The 26,994-nt window shown below is 37.6% G+C and overlaps 1 protein-coding gene across 1 annotated transcript; it reads left to right on the top strand.

Annotated features, from left to right (window-relative positions):
• Positions 1 to 12,785: 12,785 nt before the first annotated feature.
• LOC128659203 (oocyte zinc finger protein XlCOF6-like) lies at positions 12,786 to 16,001 on the top strand. The gene is made up of 2 exons (XM_053712883.1): positions 12,786 to 12,902; positions 13,742 to 16,001. The coding sequence occupies exons 1-2, from the start codon at positions 12,884 to 12,886 to the stop codon at positions 15,421 to 15,423; spliced, it is 1,701 nt and encodes a 566-aa protein (XP_053568858.1). The 5' UTR covers positions 12,786 to 12,883; the 3' UTR covers positions 15,424 to 16,001.
• The last annotated feature ends 10,993 nt before the right edge of the window (positions 16,002 to 26,994 follow it).

Below are 26,994 nucleotides of genomic sequence, written 5' to 3'. Positions count from 1 at the left end.
TCAATCACCGGATCCTCGTGCTGCAGTCGGCTCCAGACGCCGTCAACCTTGTTTGTTGTGTACTGCACACTGATCCTCCGTTTGGGGTACAGAAGCGACCTTCCTCCTCTGCTATTTTTTCTCACAGGTAAGTATTGCCGGGCAGCGGTTCTTGTAATCAATCTTTAGGCAAACTTATTGGCAGTGGTTTGCAACAGAGTTTCAAGTTCCAGCATCAAGGTGCTACTCCCACATCGTGTTGTTAGTGGTTGTAGCCATTACATCACGCAACGTACGTTTCACCTGTTGTTTAGTATCAGGCTTTCTCAAGCGTCATAATTCTCAAAGGCAAGGGTTCTACCTTTTATTCGCTATGCAAATTATAGTGACCAAGGGTGAAATAGGTAAATGCAGGCTGTCAGATGTAACAATACCAAACTCTCATATTATATATTCAGAGATTGTCACAGAGAGTGGGAATATTATTTATGTACAATATTTACAAAAAAAATCACTGATTACAGATTTCTACTTATTGCTAGTTAGCTTTTCAAATCTAGTTTAAACTACTTTTAGAGTACTAAAAGGTTTACATATTATGACTAGTCTATTTCCTAGTCATTTCAGGTTATGATCACAAAGGTCTCAAATAAAACACAAATTAAAAATAATAATGGCTATATATATATACAGGATAGCTAGTGATTATGTTCTAATTGCGTTTAGTCAGTGAGGAATGGTGCATAATTGATCTCCTCATTCAATCCCATTGGTTGCAATGAGTTCATGTTGAAAATCCATTTACACTCAGCTTTCAACAGGAGATTATCTACGTCACCTCCTCTAGATTTTAAATCTATTAATTCTAAACCCATCCATCTAAAACCAGCATCACTGCTATTGTGGCATTCTGCAAAGTGTCTTGCCACCCCGCTTGTTTTCACTCTTTCTTTCAAGATGTCCCTACGGTGCTCCTTAACCCTTTCATGCAACTCTCTGTAGGTTTTGCCGATGTAAAATTTCGGACATGAGCAGCCAACAAGATAAATAACCCCCTCACTTTTACATGTGATATGTCCCTTTACGTGGAAAGTTTTTCCATCAGTGTTAGAGACTTTATTTCCTGTCATCATGAATTTGCAAATGATGCATTTACCACAAATGAATGACCCACTTTTATTCTTCCTTTTGCCTAACCAGTTTTGTTGTGCACTTCCTAAAGGGTTAACAAAATGACTATGGACTAGTTTGTCCTTCAACGAGGGTGCTCTACATGCAGTTAATGATGGATTATCACCCACAATTTTTCTAACTTCATTATCAATAGTTAATACATTCCAATGTTTTCTTAAAATAGATCTAATTTCCAGCCACTTATTGTTATAAGTTGAAGTAAATCTAACAATGCTCTCTTTCTGGTTACTGTTACCATATAATAGTTATTCTCTTGATGTCTTAATAGCACGTTGATATCCTTTGTTAATACTACTTCTAGAATATCCACGTTTTTGAAATCTCATTTTTTGATCAAGAGCATGTTCACGAAATTTATCTTTAGTAGAGCAATTCCTCCTGTGCCTTAAAAATTGACATATAGGGATTGAATTAATTTGGGATAGTGGATGATGGCTACTAGCTTGTAATAATGTATTAGCTGCTGTAGGTTTCCTATAGGATTCTGTAATTAGTGTGTTATTATTTTTAGTTATTTTAAGATCAAGGAAGGTTAATTCGGTTTCGCTGTATGAATAAGTAAACTTTAAATTCCATTCATTCTGGTTTAATTTATGCATGAAATCATGTAATTCATCTGCAGTGCCTTTCCAAAGCAATAAGGCATCGTCAATATACCTTATCCAAAGATCAATTTTGTCCTCAATATCAGGAGGGATGTCTAAAATATTTTCCATTTCCCACCTGCCAAGGTAAAGACAGGCATATGTGGGGGCACAACATGCCCCCATCGCTGTTCCCAAAATTTGTCTAATATATATTATCAAATACAAAATAGTTATGGTCTAACAGGAATTTAAGTAAGGTCATAACAAAATGCGCATGGTTATTATATTTCACTCCACGTTGTGTTAGAAAATACCTTACTGCCTGAAGACCCAATTTGTGGGGGATGGAAGAATATAGAGATTCTACATCGATTGACACTAACAGTGTTGTGGAGGAGATAACTATATTATCAAGTTTTCTGAGGACATCTCGTGTGTCTTGGACATACGAGGAAAGACTAGATAGGAAGGGTCTGAGACACCAATCAATGTGTTTGCCTATATTTTCACAAAGGCCTTGTTGGCCGGACACTATCGGCCTACCAGGAGGAGGGGAGATTTTCTTATGCAGCTTAGGTATTGTGTAGAAAGTTGGTACCACAGGGAAATCGGTAGTCATAAATTTAAATTCATTGATGCACCCTTCAGCCTGAGCTAATTTAAGCAGGGCATCAAGAATATTTTTATACTTATTAGTTGGATCTATAGATAATTTCTCATATTGAGTTACAACTTCCAACTGTCTTTTACATTCCTTTACATAGTCCCTGTGGTCCAACAAAACTACATTCCCGCCCTTATCCGACGGTTTAATGACAATCATTTTGTCATTAATTAAATCATTCAATGCTTCTCTCTCAGTGGTATCCAAGTTATCATTACATGTTTTGGTTTCAACCAATTTTTTAACATCTACTTCAACCAATTTAACAAAATTTGCCACATTGGAAACCATTGAGAGAGAAGGCATGTACGATGACTTAGGCTTCAAATTACTGAAGCCTATGCTGGATGACTCACTCACCTCTCCTCCTTCACTCTCAATTAACAATTTTTCTAATTCTTGCAATGTTTGCTGATCATGCATTTCTAATTTGCTATTATCACCTTTGTTGGCGTAGATTCTTTTTAATACTACTCTTCTTGCAAACAAGTGGAGATCTTTAGTAATTGTAAATTTATCAGCATTGTTCATAGGACAAAACGTTAATCCTTTTTTCAATAATTTCAAATGATCATTGTTAAGAACTTTTTTTAGATAGATTCACTACCTCCATAGTGTCATTACCCTCCAGGTCTATTTCTCCACTGCTTGCGAGCTTCGCAGTAAATACCCTCCTTTCTTGCCATTGTCTTTTTTTGTGCTTTCTGCCCCCTCTCCTTCTTTTGATTGGTTGATTTGTCTTCTCTGTCCTAAAAAAATACCTCTTCTACGACTGCAGCACGATGATCCGATGCAGAGTGCAAGTTTAATTTTTGGTAACCGGAGCTAAGGTTTTAAGGAGCAAACTTAACATTGGGTGAGACTAACTGCTATACTTAAGACTCCCTAATTTTGGCTATTCTCTCGTATGGGAAAATGAGTTTGCAGGACTATGTAATATTCAAGGCAATTTGTTGCACTATATGAGTGGGACATTTCTATTCGATATCTATAGTCCTGTCAAGAGAATAAAATGTGGTTTATGTGATACCCTATATATGCCAATTGCATTTTTGAATTGTTCAGAATTTATAAGCATTACCAGATAAGAATTGGCCCTTGGGGTACCCCAGTATTTAGCACTTAGTTCTTGTTCCCGTTTGTGATTAACAAAAGTAGACTGTCAGATGTATCTCATTTAAGATATATAAACTTTTTTCTTTTGAACGCAATCTGGGTTTGTCTCTTTTCTTTTGTGACACAGTATGAGGAGTCATTAGCCGTATATAAGTGTGTGCCGGACATAATCTACTAATTGTTCTTTGGGTGTCATATATATATATATATATATATATATATATATATATATATATATTTGTTTCATTTTATAATAAACACACTGCACTTAGAGTCTTCTTGTGTGCTCTCTCCCTTTGTTATTATATATATATATATATATATATATATATATATATATATATATATATATATATATATATATATATATATATATATATATATATATATATATATAAAATCAGTGTAATTAGATATGGGAGCCTTAGGATATATTCTAATTACATTGATTATATATATATATTAGGGTTCCCTTGTATAGTTAGATAGGATTCTGTATTATTAGAGATTCTGTATTATTATTCTTGCTATGGTGAATAAAGTTAGTGGGAAGTTGGTTTAGGTAGATAAATATTTCATGGAGAATGGAGAGGATATTGTATTAGACAGTCACAGTGCCAGTTTTGTAAGTTTCTCCCATCTGAACAGAGAGTGTTTTTTGTTAATGTGTTGGCATTTGGCAAGTACCTGTCCTGTGCATATCTATTTTTATTTGGCAGCTGACTCAGCTCTCTCCAGTCTCCATGAAATATTAACTGAGCTAACACTGATCGTCTGATCTCCGTGAGGTGGCTACCGGCTAGTCCCAATTGTTAAACTAGTTTGGAGCTGTGGCATCAAGAGCTAACACTGATCTCCGTGAGTGAGGTGGAACTTAGTAATATTTTCCAATAATAATACAATTCCTAAATTGAAATTAACGCTAGTATGCTATGCTATCCAATATACCACCTGCCACCGTTGTTAAACTTTGGAGCTGTGGCATGCCCTGCCCTACCTGAGTTAAGTACTCAGCCCCATCCTCTCCAGTTCTCTCAGGATCCGCTCTGCCACTCCACCGATCTTGTCGACTCCACAGCAGTCACAGCTCCACTTCGTCTTCTAGCACTTCTCACTGTGGCATGTCAACAGACAGGAAGGCGGGTGGCAGGATCAAAACGTCACATGACCTTGGCGAAAAATGGGTCATGTGACTGCCACACAGTCAAAATTATTTTTTTTAAAACTCATGCCCAAATTTTCAGTGCCAACGGAGAAGTGCCGTCCCCAAAATTTGCCGAATTAGGCACCGGCCTTCTTGGCCTATGCATAAATACACCCCTGATCACACGCATAGTATCTGTGTATGTTTGTACCTGTTACTCTTAGTGATTTACAAGAACTTTGTCTTTTGTTATTAATAAACTGTTCATTTGCTTTAAAGGGACACTGGACCCAAATTTTTTCTTTCATGATTCAGATAGAGCATGAAATTTTAAGAAACTTTCTAATTTACTCCTATTATCAATTTTTCTTCGTTCTCTTGCTATCTTTATTTGAAAAAAGACATCTAAGCTTTTTTTTTTTGGTTCAGGACTCTGAACAGCAACTTTTCTTTTTCAAGATACGATGAGTCCACGGATTTCATCCTTACTTGTGGGATTACGCCTCCTGGTCCAGGACCTTGTACTGGTAAGTATGATTCTATTGGTGCACCCATTTATAAACCTGCTACACATTGTACCTATTTTCTTTTTTCCACAGATATTCCACAGTGTTATTTTTGTGTTTTTATTTTCACATTTTTTTCCACTATGGCTTGCTCTCCTATTTTGTGAGTTGAATCCCCTGCCTCTAAAGGTATAAGAAAACAACATTCTTTTTATCCTCAGAAACAATCAGTTGGAGTGTATTTGTTTTTGGTGCTGAAATAGCACAATTTGTTTACACAGAGGACTTGGGTATTTATCGACATTACACACATTTTGCAGTGTTCTTCACCCATATCTATCACCTTGGAATTTTTGTACAAACACAATTGATTATTTTTATTTTATTTTTATTTTTATTTTTTCACATTTCATATATTTTTTAATTTTGGATCACTACTTAGGACACCAAATTTGTACACACATTTTTGGACACATACTGAAGATTTGATTACAACTTGGGACACTATTTTTGGTCACATATTGAAGATTTGATATATGAGGTTTGATTTCATCACAAATTTATTTGGCACACAGATCAATCTCTCTGGACTTTTCTTTATGGACATTATGTATTTTTTTCTGATCACAGCAGATCTTCACTTAATTCTAAAGATTAACATTTGAGGATTTTCTCCAATCTCTCCATATTTTATTGTACCCATTTTATTTTATCTATTTTATTACTTTTTATTGTATAAATTGTAATAATCTCTAACGCTGTAATTAGTCTTGGATCCATGGACTAGAAGTTTTTATTGTTTTTATTGTTGTTATTGTTTTATATAGAATTAAAATCTTGCGAATTTCACACTCTGATTTTATTACACCTAGCCTCCGTGAGTTGGCACCTGGTTATCATCATCATTTTTTACATTAGTTTATTATTTTTTAAGTAGTGACAAAGAGTGCTTCTTTGTGCTTAGGGTGTAACCTAGATCAGATCAGTCTCTACAGTAGAGCATTTAGTGGCTTTAAAGCAATGGGAACTTGTGGGACATTATTCTCACTGCACCTCCCATATACCGTTGCTGCCCTATTCGGGGAAAAAAGTCTGAGGGATCTTACTCAGTGTTTTCCTTGTTATCCTCAGGTCCATGTGAGCAGTAGGACTTCACACACCTGGGAGCTGCCTTTGCTGTCGGCAGATGGTGAAGTAAGTGCCATTTTTTATTTCTGGGCCGGGATATACCCTTAGAGGATATACAAGAACTCAGAAGACGTGGCCACTCATATTGTGATCAAAAGCCCTTAGAGAAAGAGATGGGCTCTTAACTCAGGTATGTTTTACTTTTAGACAGCACATGTATTACTTTGGTTCTTTAGGAAGTCCTAATCTCCCGGCGGTTTCATTACCTACATGCCGCCCGGGAGATGACTGCTGATATTTCCCTAGGTGGGATAATTGACTCAGGGCCAGGGTTCAGATTCTCTTTGATAATCTGTCACATCTCCCAGCGGTTACATGAGAGAGCAATGCCGACCGGGAGATGCCTAATGGGCGATTTTGTTCCCTATGCTTCAGGATGGAAGTTTTGGGGGGGTTATTAAGCGCCTTTTTTATGTTATTGTGCACTTTTTCACATCTCCCGACGGTTACAGAAGACAATGCCGACCGGGAGATGACTGCATAGTTAATGTGTGCATACGCCCACGAAGGGCGGTCCTTTGAGGCGTTTCTTACATTGCACGCCTTTTTTTGTCTCCCGGCAGTTCAATAAATCTATCATGCCGTCTGGGAGATATCTGTTGTGTCGGTGACCTGAAATAGAGACAGCGCAGTTACACTGTTTAAATGACACGCTATTGATCATCTCCCGGCGGTTCAATAGATCTACATGCTGACCGGGAGATGACTGCATGGTTAATTTCTGCATACGCCCACGAAGGGCGGTCCTTGAAGGCATCTTTTACATGGCACGCCTTTTTTATCTGTTAAGACAGTACAGTTTGTGACACTGTTTACATGACAAGCTTTTACTCATCTCCCGACGGTTCAATAATTCTACATGCCGACCGGGAGATAGATTATGTCAACACACATGAGGGTGGTCATTGTGGAGTATCGCGTTCTGTTTCCCCTCTCTATATGGATCATTTTTATAAAGATCCGAGGAGATATGTTTTACCATATTTTAGACGCAATTGTACTCTATTTATTTGAAACACTCGCACAAAAGACCCTAGCATAGTCTTTGAGTTGCGGTGGGGCCCCGGTTTAGAGTACATACTACTCAGAGGGAGATACTACTGAGCGGTATTGATAAGCTAGCAACATTTTTTACGCTGTTTTTGGCCCTATTTACTGCAAATTCTTAAAAAGGAAAAATGTTACACTTTTAAAATTTAAAGTGATAGTATCATATTTGCTTGTGTTGATTTTTATTTTATATACTTCTTCTAAAGTGACTGTTAGAAGTCTGGTGACACTGGTCAATGCTTTCCGCATTTTTCTACTTATAGTGTCCGCAATTATTGCTCACCCACAGGCAGTGCTCTGCGGTTCCTTGCATAAACATTGCTTTGTTGTCCTCAGCAATGTCTAGTTACAGCAATATTGTTATTCATAATGGTCTGTTTCTGCATGACAGAAATAAGATGCTCTTTTATAATTTAAAGAGACAATACAATTTTTTGTGTGAAAATTTTATTAAAAGAATTGTAACTGTTACTTGTTATGTCATCCTTTGTGACTTAGGATGGTATAAAAACACATATAAATGAGTATAGCCGGTCAGATAGCTCAACAAATGCTAAGACACTGGGGCTTAACTCTGTAGTAACCCAAGGGTTGCAGGTTCGATTTCAGTGGTCGATAATATTAGCAGCGCCTTGAGACCCTTATGGGTGCTTGGCTGCGCTTTACAGGTGCCCAGTATATACATACATACTATCATATTTATAAAGTGACAGTAACGTTTTGTTCGGGGTACATTATAATAAATGACTTTCAGCTGTTCCTTTGTTAGTTCATCTCTTGTGACTGAAGATGAAACAAACACAAGGATAAAGTTACTTTTCAGGTTAAGGATCTGTAAGGATTCCTATGGAATGATTTCTCCATTTTATTTTTTATTCTTGAACCAACTCCCTCTACGGCCATTGCTGTCTAAGAGTCTGTTAGCGATGGCCACAAATGTTTCACAGAAATTTTCTGGCCCACATGCAGTGCCCTGCGTTTACTTCAAAGACTCCATAGCCGTATCAGCTAGGAGGCTGGATGACATTCCTTAGGGGGGAAGGAGTAGTTTCAATTATTACTACGAAAACTTCTATACCCTTAGAGGATACTCCTAGGGATAGCATTTAGTAATGGGACACAATCCAGCTTTTTTTTTCTATGGCAACCATCTGTGTACTTTTTTACTGTCACTGATGTGACGGCATATTGGTTTGATGTGTTGTATGAGGTTATTAGTCAGTACTTTCCCTGGATAAAATCCAGGACTAGATAAATCTTTCAATTGACTAATTCCTTTTTTTCTCAGTTTCTTCTCTTTCAGTTATCAAACTGGGAGCATAGGTGACTCTGTTCCGGCTCTTGGATTCTTATGGTTAGAGTCTTGTTTTGTGGAATATGTTTTAAGACCAAGATTTTGGTAAACACATTACCTGCTGTTGAATCAAAGACAGCATGGGGAACCTCCCCCGGTCCTGGATTTGATCTTGTAGGGGACTGACTTTCTGTTTTCGTGAAAGTCTGGTTTCGAGCTCAAATGTTTTCCTCTCAGAGGCAGTTTCTGATTTCAAGATTGTCTGAGAATCAGACAAAGGGAGAGTCGTCTTTATTCTGCGTAGGAAACCTTTTAGACCTGGGAGTGGTTGTTCCAGTTCTCATATTTGGTCTTGCCATAGTTCCAAGTTCTTTGGAGACTCTGGGATCGCTGTTGGCGGTGCTTCAGTTACGGGGCATTGCAATGGCGCCCTATCTGGCTAATATCACTAGTCCAGGCGTCATTCTTACAGCAATCAAGATTTACACGAATGTTGTTATACTTCCCGTGAGCTCACGGGTGAAAGGTGATTTTGGAAGTGTTCCTTAGTCCCAAGCCCAAGGCTAGCTTTCTTGGGAATCATGATGTATTCCATATCAATGAAGATTTTTCTGATTGAGATCAGGATATCTTGGCATTTCTGGTCCAGCCCTTCAGTCCATTTCTTGCCTTCAGTGGCTCAGTACATAGATGTATTCGGGCTAATGGTGACGGTAATGGACCTTAGCCGGACAGATGGCTCAGCATGCTAAGGCACTATGGCTGAGCTCTGTAGCGATTTGAGGGTTTCAGGGTCAATCCCCAGTGAGGTCCACTCAACCTTTCATCCTTCTGAAGTTGATTAATTGAGCAGCGCCTTGTGTCGCTTAAATTTCCGTTTGTTCATTCCACCTCAGACCTATGCAGTTAAGCATATTCAGGCAATGGAACGGAGGTTATGCAAACTTGTCTCCTCCAATAACTCTAGATCAGGAGACAAGGGCCTTTTTTATATAATGATTGTCTCTGGATCACCTATCTCAGGGACAATGATTTTGAACTTGACTTCGCAGAGTGTGGACTGTAGCGGAGTCTGTTCTTTTTATAGACTTCATGCAACTTAGAGCTAGCTTCAAGGCTCTTCTGGTCTGGCCTCAGTTGGCGTCGGCCCAGTTCTTTCGTGCTATCTGTCAGCGTTCCATATCCCAGGGGTGGACACCTGGAAAATGGATTTTCTGAGTAGTCATATTTTTTATCGAGATAGTGGGAACTCTGTCCGGGAGTATTTTCCAACCTGTTTTTAAAATAAGGTCGGCTGGAGTTGGATTTCATGGCATCTTATCAGCCTGCCTGGTTTTTTGAGATACGGGCCCAGGTCCAGGGCCTCCGGTCCGAGCTGATAACTGCCTTGGCAGTTCTTGGTCCTTCAGCCTAGAATGTCTGTTTCCCCCGTTTGCATTTTTTTTTGCCGGGTGATTGTTCGAATCAAATAGGAAGAAGGCGTCAGTGATTCTCCTTGCTTCCGCGTGGCCTTGCATGATTTGGTATGCCGATCTGGTGAACATGTCATCTCGGCATTCTTGGATGTTTCTGTTGAGGAAGGCCTTTTTATCAGGGTCCCTTCTTCAATACAAGTCCAGTTTCTTTGAGGCTGATTGCTTGGAGATTGGACATTTGATCCTATGCCAGCGAGGTGTCTTAGTTTTGGTCATAGGTTCCTTTTTTTAGGCATGTAAGCCTGTGACTAGGAAGATTGCCCATGAGATAGGGCATATATGTCTTTCTTGGTGTGAATCCAAGGGTTACTCATGGAGTAGAGTTAGGATTCTCAGGATTTAGTATTTTCTTTAGGAAAGGGTTTTTCAGTGAGTTCCCTAATTGTCAGATCTCTGCTTTTTTCTAATCTGTTCCTCCAGTGTCTGGCAGATGTTCCAGAGGTTCCATCCTTTTGTAATGCTCTGATTCAAGTCAGGCCTGTGTTTTAACCAAATGCTCCTCCATGGAATTTTAATTTAGATTTTAAAAGTTCTTCATGGGGTTCTGTTGAACCTATGCATTCCATAGATATTAAGTTGTTATCTTGGAAGTTTTACTTCTTGTTGCCATTTCTTCTGCTCGAAGAATGTTTGAGATTTCAGCATTACTATATAATTTGCCTTGCCTGATTTTTCATTTGGATAAGGTTGTGTTATGTGCTTATCTTGGTTTTCTTCTTAAACGTTGTTTCAGACGAGCATTTTATTTAGGAATTTGTTGTTCCTTCTTTGGGTCCTAATTTTTCTCTCAGAAGGAAAGTCTTCTACACATTTTGGCGTAGTCTGTCTTTTAAAAAGATAGATTCTCTTTCTCAGCGACTACGGACTTTCGTCGATCGTCCTTTCTGTTTGACATTTTTTCTAGAGAAGTGAGGGTCAGAAAGCTACGACTTCTTCTTTCCTTTTGGTTGAAGAGTATTATCCGTTTTTGCATATGTGATTGCTGGACAGCAGCCTCCTAAAAGAGTTTCAGCTCCTTCCAGTTGAGCTGTTACTTTCCTGTGGACATTCTAACATATTATTTCAGTTAAGCTGATTGCTAGGCTGTGAATTGGTATTCTCTTCAATTTTTTTCTAAATTTTACAAATTTGATACCTTTGCTTCGGCTGAGCCTGTTTTTGGGAGAATTGTTCTTCAAGCAGTGGTGCCTTCCATCCTGTCTTGTCCCTCACGTTTCATTTGTGTACTATAGCTTTGGTATTGTATCCCACAAGTAAGGATGAAATCCTTGAACTCATTGTATCTTGAAAAAGAAAAGGAAATTTATGCTTACCTGATAAATTTCTTTCTTTTTCGATACGATGAGTCCACGGCCCGCCCTGTTCTATGAGACAGGTTATTAATTTTTTTGTTAAACTTCAGACACCTCTGCACCTTGTCTTTTCCTTTCTCTTCCTAACTTCGGTCGAATGACTGGGTTGGGAGGGAAGGGAGGAGCTATTTATACAGCTCTGCTGTTGTGCTCTTTGCCTCCTCCTGCTGACCAGGAGGCGTAATCCCACAAGTAAGGATGAATTCCGTGGGCTCATTGTATCAAAAAAGAAATAAATTTATCAGGTAAGCATAAATTTCCTTTTTATTGGTGGATGAATTTATCCACCAATCAGCAAGAACAACCCTGGTTGTTCACCAAAAATGGGCTGGCATCTAAACTTACATTCTTGCATTTCAAATAAAGATACCAAGAGAATGAAGAAAATTTGATAATAGGAGTAAATTAGAAATGTGTTTAAAATTGCATGCTCTATCTGAATCACGAAAGAAAAATGTTGGGTTCAGTGTCCCTTTATTTGTCTGTGTCTGTATCCAGTCTGCCTAGGGTCTGCACAATAAACCTGATTATCTTGAGCTGTTGAAGCTCTAACTAATGTGAGTATTCTGGGTCTGCCTTACATCTGGGGAGTGAAGATTACACAGTATTATGCTATGATGTGTTTCTTTCTCTTCCTTCTGAGGAACATCGTATGGACTATTTGTATTTATGGTACTGTCTCCATTAAAGACTCTTTTCACGTTGGATATATTACTACATATTGGTCGGTACTACATATTGGTCTGTATTATTATCACTATTTGTGTGTGCGTTTTGTTACACATTTTATTTTTAGTAAATACAAAATGTCTGACAGTGAGGATCTGTAGAAAGTGCAATATAAATACTGTAGTATTAGATTTAAATTACATCTAAACAACTCTTATTTAACATCTGTGTAACTGCTGCTCTTTGATATAAATGATATTAAAAATGATTATAATATATTTGTAAGGTTTTGGTTTGTCCCACTCATAAATAGATTGTCTACTCCTGGGCTTATACTGTACTTGTAAAATTCTGGAAAGATAAATATTTAATGTGCAACTGTAACACCCACAGAGCTAACTGTGCTAAATGCTTGTGCTGAATCAATAGCACATATGTAATAACCTAAACAGCTGATCTGTATCATATGAATTGTTATGTGTGCCTTTAATTACACCATACATACAGTTAATCAGAACCATTATTTATTATTATTATCTGTCTAAACCATTTAATATACTTTTTACAGACACGGCCAGAGCACTGAGAGATATCCGGTATTGATGTAACTGGAGTGAATAAGTGAACCTTCTTCCTGAGCGCAGACATTGGAGACTATTATCAGCATGAACTCATATGTGTTAGGTGAGTAAAATAGATATTATGCTGGCTTTAATTACTGGGAAAATAGAATAGATCACTCGCTAAACAAATATAAACTATTATATTTATATCTGCACCTTTTAATTACATTTGTGTCAACACCGGCTCTCAGATCACCTGCAACTCTACCTTCCCCTGCCCTAACCCAACTCATGGAACTCCCATAACTACACTTATGCCTATCTTGTTCCCATATGTGGAACACCCAGAACTCCACCAGTAAGTGTTCCCCACCCCAGAACCGCCACTGATTTGTATGCTTAATTTCACAGTGAGTCTTATTAAACTAATACATTTTTGGCTGATTATATAAATTAAACAACTGCAACTGCAAGCTAAGAAGTATCATACGATCACTGCTCCTTTAGCCTTTCAAAACATCTCACACTAATTATTAGTCTGTGATGATTAAGACATCATATTCTCACCATACTGGTTGAGCATGAGCCGGGCAGTGCTGCATGTGCAGTTTCTTGTGCAATGTTAAATAAGGATGGTAGATGCCACCTATCTTGCCAAGAATACATATTTACTTTTTCCCTGGCTGAGAACATTATCCACCTGCACCTTATTTAATGGGGCGCTATAAATTGTTTTAATCAGTAATCAGTGGTTTAGTTTATTATGACATAGAAATATTTACATTATTTGCCTTTCTTTGTTTAAATTTGTGATTTACAGGTTAATCAATATAAAAATAAACACAAAACAGAAGCCATTTTATGGAATGTAAATAAATAATATAATTTGTGTAAGATGATGGATTCCATTTTAAAGAATAAACTTTCTTTATTTTCTTCATTCCTTTTCTTTTTATGTAGACAATCACTTGAATAGTTCATACCCATCCTTCACTACAGGAAGCATCAGAATGATACCACAAACTCCAATAGTCTCAGACACTAATGACTATTCACAAACATTGGGGAACTCACAGCAGATATTTAAAGGAGATGGAGAATTGTCAGGAACTGGGCAGCAATCATTATGTACAGAGAGTAATTTAGTCATCAAACAAGAGGACAACATTTATGCCTTATCTAGTGAAATGATTATCCCAGAGGATAAACCACACACATTTACTGAGTTTTCAAAACATTTAAAAGAAGGGGAAAGTCTTAAGTCTAGCCAAATTATTCATACAAATAAGAAACCATTCGAATGTACAGAATGTGAGAAAAGCTTCACATGTAATTTGCATCTCCTTGAACACCACACAGTTGTGAAACCTCACACATGTACAGAATGTGGGAGATGTTTCACATCTAAAGGAAGCCTTAAGTGTCACAAAAAGACCCACACAGGGGAGAAACCTTTCACATGTACAGAATGTGGAAAATGTTTTACACAAAAGAGTGATCTGAAAACTCATGAAAGGATTCACACAGGAGAAAAGTCTTTCACATGTACAGAGTGTGGAAAATGTTTTACAAAAAAGAGTAGTCTGAATATTCATGAAAGGATTCACACAGGAGAAAAGCCTTTCACATGTACAGAGTGTGGAAAATGTTTTACAAAAAAGAGTAGTCTGAATATTCATGAAAGGATTCACACAGGAGAAAAGCTGTTCACATGTACAGAGTGTGGAAAATGTTTTACAGTAAAGAGTATTCTGAAAACTCATGAAAGGATTCACAAAGAGGAAAAGCCTTTCACATGTACAGAGTGTGGGAAAAGTTTTACAGTAAAGTGTCATCTGAAAACTCACGAAAGGAATCACACAGGAGAAAAGCCTTTCACATGTACAGAGTGTGGAAAATGTTTTACATTAAAGAGTATTCTGAAAACTCATGAAATGATTCACACAGAGGAAAAGCCTTTCACATGTACAGAGTGTGGGAAAAGTTTTAGAGTAAAGTGTCATCTGAAAACTCATGAAAGGAATCACACAGGAGAAAAGCCTTTCACATGTACAGAGTGTGGAAAATGTTTTACATTAAAGAGTATTCTGAAAACTCATGAAAGGATTCACACAGAGGAAAAGCCTTTCACATGTACAGAGTGTGGGAAAAGTTTTAGAGTAAAGTGTCATCTGAAAACTCATGAAAGGAATCACACAGGAGAAAAGCCTTTCACATGTACAGAGTGTGGAAAATGTTTTACATTAAAGAGTATTCTGAAAACTCATGAAAGGATTCACACAGAGGAAAAGCCTTTCACATGTACAGAGTGTGGGAAAAGTTTTACATACATTAGTAAGATGAAAACTCATGAAAGGATTCACACAGGAGAAAAGCCTTTCACATGTACAGAGTGTGGAAAAAGATTTACACAAATAAATAATCTGAAAACTCATGAAAGGATTCAAACAGGAGAAAAGCCTTTCACATGTACAGAATGTGGAAAATGTTTTACACAAATGAGTCATCTGAAATCTCATGAAAGGATTCACACAGGGGAAAAGCTGTTCACATGTACAGAGTGTGGAAAATGTTTTACACAACAGAGTAATCTGAAAAGTCATGAAAGGATTCATAAGGGAAGAAACCTTTCACATGTTTAGAAAGTGGGAAAAAGGTTTTTATTGAAATCAGGTATCACAAAACATCAACTATTTACACACAAACTTTATTTACACAGTGTACAAACCTTTTTACAAGGTGAAAAAGGTGAAAAAGAAAAACAAAGTGGAATCTTATGTGTCAAATTGATAATGCATATAATTGGTTGGGTTGGTGTACAAATGGTATAGATGACTCCAAAAGATGGTAAAAAATGAAGCTCACAGCGTGGCTTTAACTATGTGCTTAATTTTTCTCACAATGAAATTTCAACTATGTGCTTTATTAATACAAATAGTGCTTTTAAATAGCTAACTTGTAAGCAGAGGCCAGTGAACTGTGTGCTATGACAGAGTAGATAAACAATTCAGTGTTCAAAGTGCATGTGTCAAAGAAAAAATCCAAATAAATAAATAAAAAAGCAAAAGCAATAACAAATAGGGATGGGTTAAATTAGTGAAGCAACTATCATATTCAATGCTATAAAATCACTACTAAAAAGTAAAATCAAAATTCAAATAGACAATTGGTTGTGACAAAATAAACAATATTGGTATTAAAAATCTTGAATTTTAGCAAACAGATTTGTGTCTTTAAAAAGCTTGAATTTCAGCAAACAAGATTGTGCCTTTAAAAAGGGGGAAGTGTACAAACTTGAAGTGTCCCAAACGTAAATATAGTAAGCAATAATCCAAGGGTGGATATGAGATGTTATGTGAAGCTAGGTCTTAAAGATTCCAGCATCGAAGCTGTGTATCTGTGGCAGCTCCTTGGTTCAGTGTAGGACGTGTAGGATTGTCATTCTAATTCACTTCTGTTGCATGTGGCACTCCAAATTTAGTTTCACTTAGACCTAGCCTCCCTTTGGGTGGCGCTTTGATGTATTTCTGATTACTTTCTAAATAGAAGCATCATAAAGGATCCTATTGTAAATAATACTTTCTAATCCCAGTTATAAAAGCCCCAGATTGGAAGTGCTCTCCTGCTTTTCTTTGTGCCTCTATATATGTGCACCTCAGTTTCTCTCATATCAATGTGATAGAATCCAAACACCACACAGGAATATACAGATATGTCCTCATACTGACCCGTTTACACAACCATTCACCACCAAAGCACCCCCAGTGTTGTTTATTAATATGCCAGTGTTAGGAGTTGTACGTTTGTTTTACATAGGAGGAAATAATTATTTACAGAATAAAGGAGTCTTTATATGAATAGAGTGTTAGAGAATTATATAAACAAGAACATCAGTCTCAAATGATTGACATTTGGGAGATATATTTAATGTGCACATCATGTGGATAAACCTTTTTGTATAGCAATATATGCTTAGTAGGGTTGCACCGATACCATTTTTTTAAGACTGAGTACAAGTACCGATACTTGTTTTCAAATACAAAAATGTGCAAATGGTCCCATAAATTATCAGCCATTACAAGCGGCTGATTTGTTCTACCACGAGTTCATGGTAGCAATTAGCGCTTATAAAATTAACAAGAGAAAAGATCTCTGGTTAATTTTCTAAATGTCCACCAAATGTCCCTAAATGTTAGTGTTACTTTTCTTTAATAAAAAAAAATAGCATTTTTTAGAAACAAAACAAAAATAACTGCAGTTTTTGGGGGCTAAATTTGCCGTCTGTGCAGTGTTAAAAAAGACAGCACTGAAAAGTGCCTTTACATTGCGGTCTATGGGAACTGTGTGTTCCCTGTAAATATACTGTATATGCTTTTATATATAGGCAAGGTGAGTCAGTTGCACTCTCACAAACAATTTTCCAAGGGCCAGGGTGCTAGAGTAGGTAAAATGTAGTAAAGAAGAAAACAGCACTCTCTGGACTTAGACCCGGTCTGATGAAGGGGAGCATTCCCCAAAACGTTACCTATTAAACTATTTGTTTAAGTTTAAGTTCAGAGAGTGCTGTTTTCTTCTTTACTGCTTTTATATATATATATATATATATATATATATATATATATATATATATATATATATATATATATATATAAAAAAAAACAAAAAAAAACAAAATAGTGCTGGAAGAGGAGGGAGTAATTTCAATGGCTAGTGACCTTAATTAAATACAGCGGTCGTTTTCCCATTAGCAAGGAGAGTACTCCACAAATGTTAGCAAACAAGTCCAGCAAAATACAACATGCAAAGTATCCAATAGTGCAATAAGGAGTGAAGTAATGTCACAAGTATTCCGCTTCTGACTAGTGTCGAAACATATGTCTCCAAGTAAGCAGAACAACATTTAAAGCACCATATATGTATGTTGCGTGTGTGTACCAAGTACCTGCTGGCTTACCAGATAGCCCCTACGAAGACCAGGCTCCGTCACAAACTCTTGTTATGAGTTCAACTACCAGACGTCCTCACGAAGACCGGGCTCCGTCATAGATTTTAGGGAGAGGAAGAACCGCAACACTCTGTGCTGTTCCGTCTGCTTCGATCCACGCCGGAGCAGCTTGAAACCGGAAGTCTCTCTCTCCACCACGTGATCCAATAGGACGCTGAGAAGAAGGGGGCTCGTCTTGCGGCTAATCCATCTGGGCCAATGCCAACACAGGTACTCCGATTCTCCTTGCTGTAGCTAGACAGGAAACTTTGTAGTTTAAGCCGATGACTGCGGCTGCCATAGAGGAAGCGTTGCTGCTTAATGGGCAAAAGACATCCGACCAAATAAAGAGGAATAAGCAGCAACGATGATAGTAAATTTAAAACTTATCTAACAACGTGAACAAGAGAGTAGAAACCTAAAATACAGGTTACTAAAAGTCTAGGCAAAAGAGAGCACAGCTGTATGTAATAAAGAGGAGACTAAAGCGAATTCTTGAAATACAGATAAATTTAATAAGGTTATACTATACAAATGCATACATCCAAACATACATATCACATACATACAGGGGTATAAGGGATGCATAAAAATGTCAGGTTGGCCGTGAAGGGGACTGGTGCACCAGTGTACAAAAATAGGCAAATGTTCATCACTTTGATGCATGTATAGGTAGCATATAATTGTAATCCAAAGTATAGTGCATGTCCCTAGAAATGCACGGACCAGGTGGATACAGTCTTACCCCTTCGTGTCTAAATGCAAATAGTAGCGTGAGGTCATCAGGAGTCAAGGGGAGCTTAACCTTGCCGCGTCTTTTTCACAGGCATGTGTAAAGTGCAAATAGATAACAATTCATGAGAATACCTGTCTTTTTCACGCGGTTGCTCTACCCTGAATCGTAGCTCCTGAGACACTGGATCTTCCAGATGAGACAAGGGGTAGACCACAGTCAGGCAAAAAGGTCCTCTGACAGAGTGCTGCAAACCAATCTACTTACATGCCCTCTTTTTCCTCTATCCCCAATATTTCCGTTTTTGTACAAAACGTTACGGCTGATCTAATGAAAATCGAAAGTACAGGCATTGTTAATGATAATCTTACTAAACGGGAACGTAAAGCCCTTAATGAGCTTACTAGACACCCTGAACTTATCATAAAGCCGGCCGATAGGGCGGCAATATTGTCATTCTTAATCAGGACCTCTATATTAAAGAGGCCATGAGACAGCTATCAGATCCTAAACAATATTCAAAATCCTCAATTGATGAATTTCATAAATCCCATAACGAATTACTTTTCATGCTAAATGATGCTCGAAGAAATAATTTAATTACTAGTCATGAGTTTAGCTTTCTATACAACCATAAACCTAAGATACCAGTATTTTACTGGACCCCCAAACTTCACAAATCCCTCACCAACCCTCCGGGACGTCCCATAATATCAGGGATAGGAGGTCCTACGGAAGGAATTAGCAAATATGTGGATCGATTTTTGCAGCCATTTGTTAATGATCTTCGTACTTTTGTACAAGACTCAACAGATGTAATAAAAAAACTTGATGGGATCAACATTCAGGAAGACACTATTTTAGTGTCCCTGGACGTTGAATCCCTATATTCCTCTATCCCGCATGATGTTGGCCTTAAAACATGTGAGGAATTTCTTAATACAAGGGGTCTCGGTTATAAAAAACATACCAAATTTGTAATTGATTTATTAAAATTTGTGTTGGACAATAATATCTTCATCTTTGATGCAAAGTGCTACAAACAGAGACAAGGTACTGCCATGGGGGCCACATGTGCACCAACCTATGCCTGTTTACATCTTGGTGGCTGGGAGAACCAAATTGTATTTGGTGACCACTCCGATGTGGTTGATGCACATGTGGCCCTCTGGATCAGATATGTTGATGATATTTTGCTATTATGGGATGGCACTGAGGATGAATTGATTAAATTCATTTCTCTCTTGAACTGTAATGACCGTAACATTTTTCTCACCTGTAATCATGACTTAAACTCAATTGATTTTTTGGATTTGAAAATTAGCAAAAAAGAAGGGAAAATTGAGACAGAAGTCTTTCGGAAACCAACGGCAACAAATAGCCTCCTCCTGGGGTCGAGCCACCATCCCACAAATTTGAAAAAAGGCATCCCCTACGGACAATTTCTGCGGCTTCGCAGAATATGTTCTGATGATAAAACATTTAAAATACAAGCAAAAGAGATGGCGACCCGATTCCATGATAGAGGCTATTCCAAAAGGTGTATTAAGAGAGCTCTCTACAGAGCCTCCCAACACCAAAGAAAAGACCTGTTATATAAATGTAAGAACAGGGATGACACAAATGATGAAAACAAGATCAGGTTCATCACTAAATATAATGCCCATTGGAGCAAAGTAAAAGACACTCTGAATAGAAATTGGCATTTACTAACTAATGATACAACACTTCACCAATATGTAGGAGATTATCCACAGATGACTGCAAGGCGTTGCAGTAATTTAAAAGACATTTTGGTTAAAAGTGAATTCAATAAAGTCCCAACATATAATTGGTTGGAACAAAATGCACAGAAAATTGTAGGCAGCACCCCATGTGGCCACTGTGTCTGCTGTCAATATATGCAGAGAAGTAAAACTTTTGATACAAATACAGGGCATACATATAAAATCAACTCCTTTATCAATTGCTCCACAAAAGGAGTTATATATTTACTTTACTGCTCCTGTAAAAGTTTTTACGTTGGTAAAACTTTCAGAGAACTTCGTTCTCGAATTTCTGAACATAGGGACGATATTAAGGAATGTAATATTGACAGCCCTGTGGCAAGACACTACGCACAATTTCATGAATCTAAAACTGATGATTTATATTTCATTGGAATTGAATCTGTGAAACTTAGCATGCGCGGCGGGGATATTGATAATATCCTTCTACGCAAAGAAACAAAATGGATATATAAACTTAATACCTTAGCACCTCATGGCCTCAATGAAAAATTAGAGTTTGCTTCATTTTTAGTTTAATCCTCTGCGGATATATGCACATTACTCTATGTGTAACTACATAGTCTTTGGTAGTATCAAAATTATGAATTGAATATAATGGCGTAATTGCAATATTAAATAATAAAAAAACACAATCTTCACAATGCAACCTAAACATACACACATACTAGTAACACAACAGATTAGATGTATAACATAATTTTCTAATGTATCGAATGCAAGTATGTAAGTATGAGTGTTTAAACACAAATGTATTCCTGTAAATAACCCCTTGCTGTTCTGATCTACAAGAAAGCAAAATGTTGCTATAAAGTATCAAAGCCATCTTGAATGACAGATCTCTCTGCCAATGACTTCCATTCCCTGTGCGGCCAAATTCCCATAAATCAGCACAGCCACTGACGTGACGTCAGCACCCGGAAGAAGCTCCATGCTGCTGTATTGAAAGGAGTGAAACGAGCTCTAAGACTCGTCGGTTTGCAGCACTCTGTCAGAGGACCTTTTTGCCTGACTGTGGTCTACCCCTTGTCTCATCTGGAAGATCCAGTGTCTCAGGAGCTACGATTCAGGGTAGAGCAACCGCGTGAAAAAGACAGGTATTCTCATGAACTGTTATCTATTTGCACTTTACACATGCCTGTGAAAAAGACGCGGCAAGGTTAAGCTCCCCTTGACTCCTGATGACCTCACGCTACTATTTGCATTTAGACACGAAGGGGTAAGACTGTATCCACCTGGTCCGTGCATTTCTAGGGACATGCACTATACTTTGGATTACAATTATATGCTACCTATACATGCATCAAAGTGATGAACATTTGCCTATTTTTGTACACTGGTGCACCAGTCCCCTTCACGGCCAACCTGACATTTTTATGCATCCCTTATACCCCTGTATGTATGTGATATGTATGTTTGGATGTATGCATTTGTATAGTATAACCTTATTAAATTTATCTGTATTTCAAGAATTCGCTTTAGTCTCCTCTTTATTACATACAGCTGTGCTCTCTTTTGCCTAGACTTTTAGTAACCTGTATTTTAGGTTTCTACTCTCTTGTTCACGTTGTTAGATATTTATTATTCTAGGATGCACCTGTATTTCTTGATTGATTAATTAAGAGTGCTACTTACCCTGCTTCTTTTGTCTTTTACAAATTTAAAACTTAGCATTTATTAATGCAAAATAAGTAAAACAGTCCATGGAGGGACAGAGGTACAACAAGAGAATACAGTATATGCGTTTCGGCTATCGCCGTAATCACTACTGCTGACTAAAAGTTATATGCATACTCATTTTAAAAGGGTGTGCTTAGCCCTGATTGGTTAAGAGCTCATATAAGGAAACACCTTAATTGAAGTGGCAAGTGTACCTCTGTTCAATATAACTATATATGTTAACATAAATACATATATATATATCTAGGCAGATAATACACCCAATATATTCTATGTTACACATAGATACCAGCAACATCATGAAAACCTAAAAATGACAACATTAAATAAAGTGTACCTATAGAGCATATGCAAATGTTACTATTGAAATGAGTGTAAGCTTAAAGTATATATATGTGTATGCATGTACGCATGTCAGAGACAAGACTAAACTTACTGAACAGTTGTTTTGTTGAATTGCATACATGCATACATACGTACACATATGGGTAAGACACGAAGTATATTAGCAAAACATTAACAACAGTTGACATTGTAACTACATGAAATGTGAAATATATGAAATTATCTAATATGTGTGAGAAACAGAAGTATCTCAAATATTGAGGTGGGGATAAACCTCATGTAAGAATGAACCTGAGTCAATGCTTACAACCGTATATATATGTATACACGCTAAAATAAATATCAAAGGCAAGAACTAAGCTTGCTACACAAATGTGGATTAATTGTGACACATGTATACACATATATACAAATAGGCTACTCCCAATAATTGATTAAATCATACTCGGCATTGAGTCCAAGGGGGACTTTAGTGGAAAGTTTGAATATCCACAGCATCTCACGTTTCTCAAGAAGTCTTTGTCTATCCCCACCTCTTTTGGGATGTGGTATGAAATCAATGGCTTGCCATCTAAAGGAAGAGGCCTCTTTATTATGTTTAATACAAAAATGTTGGACTATGGGTGAAGATGATTTCCCTACTCTAATTGTGGACAAATGTTCCCTGATCCGTGATCTTATGTCCCGTGTCGTGAGTCCAACGTATTGTACATTGCACAAAATGCAAGTAATGAGATAGATGACATACTGCGAAGTGCAGTTCAAACAGTAATTAATATCAAATGTACGTTGGGTGACTGAAGATGTAAATGTGTCTGATATAGTGACATAGTCACATGGTTTGCATCTGCTGTTGCCACATCTAAACATACCTTTAGATGTAAGCCATGAACTCAATGTGGCTCGAGGACTGTTTAGGACCGTGGGTGATAAGTAATTGCCCAATGTTTTATTGCGGCGGTATGAACATCTTATACCTTCAGCCACACAGGTAATAAGCCTGTCATCCGCCACAAGGAGTTTGAAATGTTTCCTCACAATGGCACATATTGCCTCATACTCAGTACTATAATCGGTTACAAAAGTAACCTTGTTCGACATCTGCTTCTTATTGTTGTTTTTTCTCCCTTTAAGCATAGATTTTCGATCCATACCCTGAACTTCACTCGCAGCCCTGTTTATCACTTTTTTGGGGTAACCTCTACTACCTAAGCGGTTAAATAAATCTTTTTGATGTTGTGAGAGGGTCTTTCTTACATGAGGTTTATCCCCACCTTAATATTTGAGATACTTCTGTTTCTCACACATATTAATTTCATATATTTCACATTTCATGTAGTTACAATGTCAACTGTTGTTAATGTTTTGCTAATATACTTTGTGTCTTACCCATATGTGTACGTATGTATGCATGTATGCAATTCAACAAAACAACTGTCCAGTAAGTTTAGTCTTGTCTCTGACATGCGTACATGCATACACATATATATACTTTAAGCTTACACTCATTTCAATGGTAACATTTGCATATTCTCTATAGGTACACTTTATTTAATGTTGTAATTTTTAGGTTTTCATGATGTTGCTGGTATCCATGTGTAACATAGAATATATTGTGTGTATTATCTGCCTAGATATATATATATGTATGTATGTTAACATATATAGTTATATTGAACAGAGGTACACTTGCCACTTCAATTAAGGTGTTTATTTGAGCTCTTAACCAATCAGGGCTAAGCACACCCTTTTTAAATGAGTATGCATATAACTTTTAGTCAGCAGTAGTGATTACGGCGATAGCCGAAACGCGTATACTGTATTCTCTTGTTGTACCTCTGTCCCTCCATGGACTGTTTTACTTATTTTGCATTAATAAATGCTAAGTTTTAAATTTACTATCATCGTTGCTGCTTATTCCTCTTTATTTGGTCGGATGTCTTTTGCCCATTAAGCAGCAACGCTTCCTCTATGGCAGCCGCAGTCATCGGCTTAAACTACAAAATTTCCTGTCTAGCTACAGCAAGGAGAATCGGAGTACCTGTGTTGGCATTGGCCCAGATGGATTAGCCGCAAGACGAGCCCCCTTCTTCTCAGCGTCCTATTGGATCACGTGGTGGAGAGAGAGACTTCCGGTTTCAAGCTGCTCCGGCGTGGATCGAAGCAGACGGAACAGCACAGAGTGTTGCGGTTCTTCCTCTCCCTAAAATCTATGACGGAGCCCGGTCTTTGTGAGGATGTCTGGTAGTTGAACTCATAACAAGAGTTTGTGATGGAGCCTGGTCTTCGTAGGGGCTATCTGGTAAGCCAGCAGGTACTTGTTACACACACGCAACATACAGCTATGGTGCTTTAAATGTTGTTCTGCTTACTTGGAGACATATGTTTCGACACTAGTCAGAAGCGGAATACTTGTGACATTACTTCACTCCTTATTGCACTATTGGATACTTTGCATGTTGTATTTTGCTGGACTTGTTTGCTAACATTTGTGGAGAACTCTCCTTGCTAATGGGAAAACGACCGCTGTATTTAATTAAGGTCACTAGCCATTGAAATTACTCCCTCCTCTTCCAGCACTATTTTTTTTTTTTTTTGGTATTAAGTGCTTTTGGGCAGCACTGCTGGTTTGAGGGGTCGAGTATTAGAAAGTTAATATTACAAATATGGAGGACACACAATTTACTCATTGATGCCAGTTATATCTAGAGATGAACCTTCTATAGAACTTGCTAAAATATTTTCTACCAGTAGATCTGACTATGCACTAACAGACTTGTTCCAGGAAATGGACAAACTTTGTATAAAGGAAACCAGACTACAGTGGGATATATGGACACTGGGGAAATATTTAGACATGAAAATGATACCCAGAGGCCTTAGAATTTTGAAATACCCCACTTTTGAAACTGAGAACACTGAATTTGTGGATAACTGGAACACTATACTTGATGAATGTTCAGTCAGATTTATGATTCTGTTGGTGTCCTATAAAAACAAATTGTTAAATGAAACTAGAGATAACATCAATACTATTCAAATAGAGCTTAATACACGCAAACATGAAATTGATTATCCCAGATTTGATGATGTTCTAAAAAAATCTGTAGCAAATGTAAAATCAACAGTTATGAGTACCAAGCATGTTAAATACCTGCGTGATAAATCTGATTATGATACCAACACCATTCATGTATGGAATAAGACACATAGATTTAATACTCGCAGACAACACAATAGAAACAGGAGTAGGGGTAGGTCACGCAATAGAAATCACAGATCTAATAGTAGCCAGAGAGTCACATTTTCAGACAGTGACGCTGAATCTGGTGAGGATAGATATGTTTCAGACACTGATATCTGTAGTGAAACAAGACCAGGTATCTTGAAAAATACTGTTGCACAGGGGGTGCAAGCAAATAGTGGTGCAGCTGCACCGTTTGCAAAATCAAAGGACAAAAACAAAAATAAATATACACCGACAACACATAACACCATGGAGTTAACTGAGACACAAGCTACGAATTCACATAGTAGTAATACTCAATTAGAACAGGTTTTTTCAGTTACCCCAATGAATCCCAAGGGAGGAGGGGACACACAGAATGCTCAGAATCGTTACCCACTGAGTATAACAAAGGGAACCAACAAGTATGCACCCTCAGTGTAATTAATTTGTCCAATACACTGTTAAGCGACTCACAAATTAAACTTTTGAGTCTTGGTTTAGGTTTTGTGCCTTCAACTGGCTTTGATTTGTTTAAAACCATGTTGGATGTAAATTGCTTAGTTCGCAATATTACACTGAAAAAACATTTCTCTAACAGTAATCAGGATACCGCACCCGTCCCTGTGGGAGAACTTGGCCATGACATAACCAGAGTAAATTTAAATAATGATTTGTCATTTTCAGAAACTTGTGATGTAATTGCTCTGGATGCAATGGCCAGGGAAAACCTAACAGATATGAGTGAACAACATTGTGTAAACAAATTTGTGGGTTTCAAAAAGGCATCCACATTCTATCCTATCCACAGCAGAGGCCCCCTTATAGAAAAATTCTATAATAGGGTAGAAAAAGATCTAAAAGATCTAGCCCTACACAAAAAGAAACTTCCTGACAATCTATCCATTTTAGAAAGGAAGGCTCTAAAGGATCTGCAGGAAAATTAACAGATTGTGATCCGCAATGCGGATAAGGGGGGCTCTGTTGTGGTTATGGATACTGTGGACTACAAAAATGAAGCACTACGCCAACTCAATGACCCTACACAATATACCATTCTTTCCACTAATCCTACCAAACGTTTTCAAGTTGAACTTATGCACCTTCTGGACAATGGGATGGAACAAGGTTTTCTTGATAAGAACACCTTTGAATATTTGTATGTTGAGTTTCCTGTAACTCCAGTGTTCCACCATCTCCCGAAGGTGCATAAGTCCCGATTAATGTTGTTGGTCGCCCAATTGTTAGTGGGATCGGATCTCTTTTTGAGCACATGTCAGAATGGCTAGATGCCATCTTATGTCCTTTGGTTCAGGCTTTACCCAGTTTTTTACAGGACACCAAGCATGTCCTGAGAGTGATGGATGACTTGACATGGGATCCCACCTTCAGTTGGATGACAATTGATGTCACTGCCTTATACTCGTCTATACCTCATGAACATGGCCTTGAGGCTCT

This window comes from Bombina bombina, chromosome 5, assembly GCF_027579735.1.
Source record: "Bombina bombina isolate aBomBom1 chromosome 5, aBomBom1.pri, whole genome shotgun sequence".
NCBI classification, from domain to species: Eukaryota; Metazoa; Chordata; class Amphibia; order Anura; family Bombinatoridae; genus Bombina; species Bombina bombina.
This window is presented reverse-complemented; position numbering and strand designations above follow the sequence as displayed.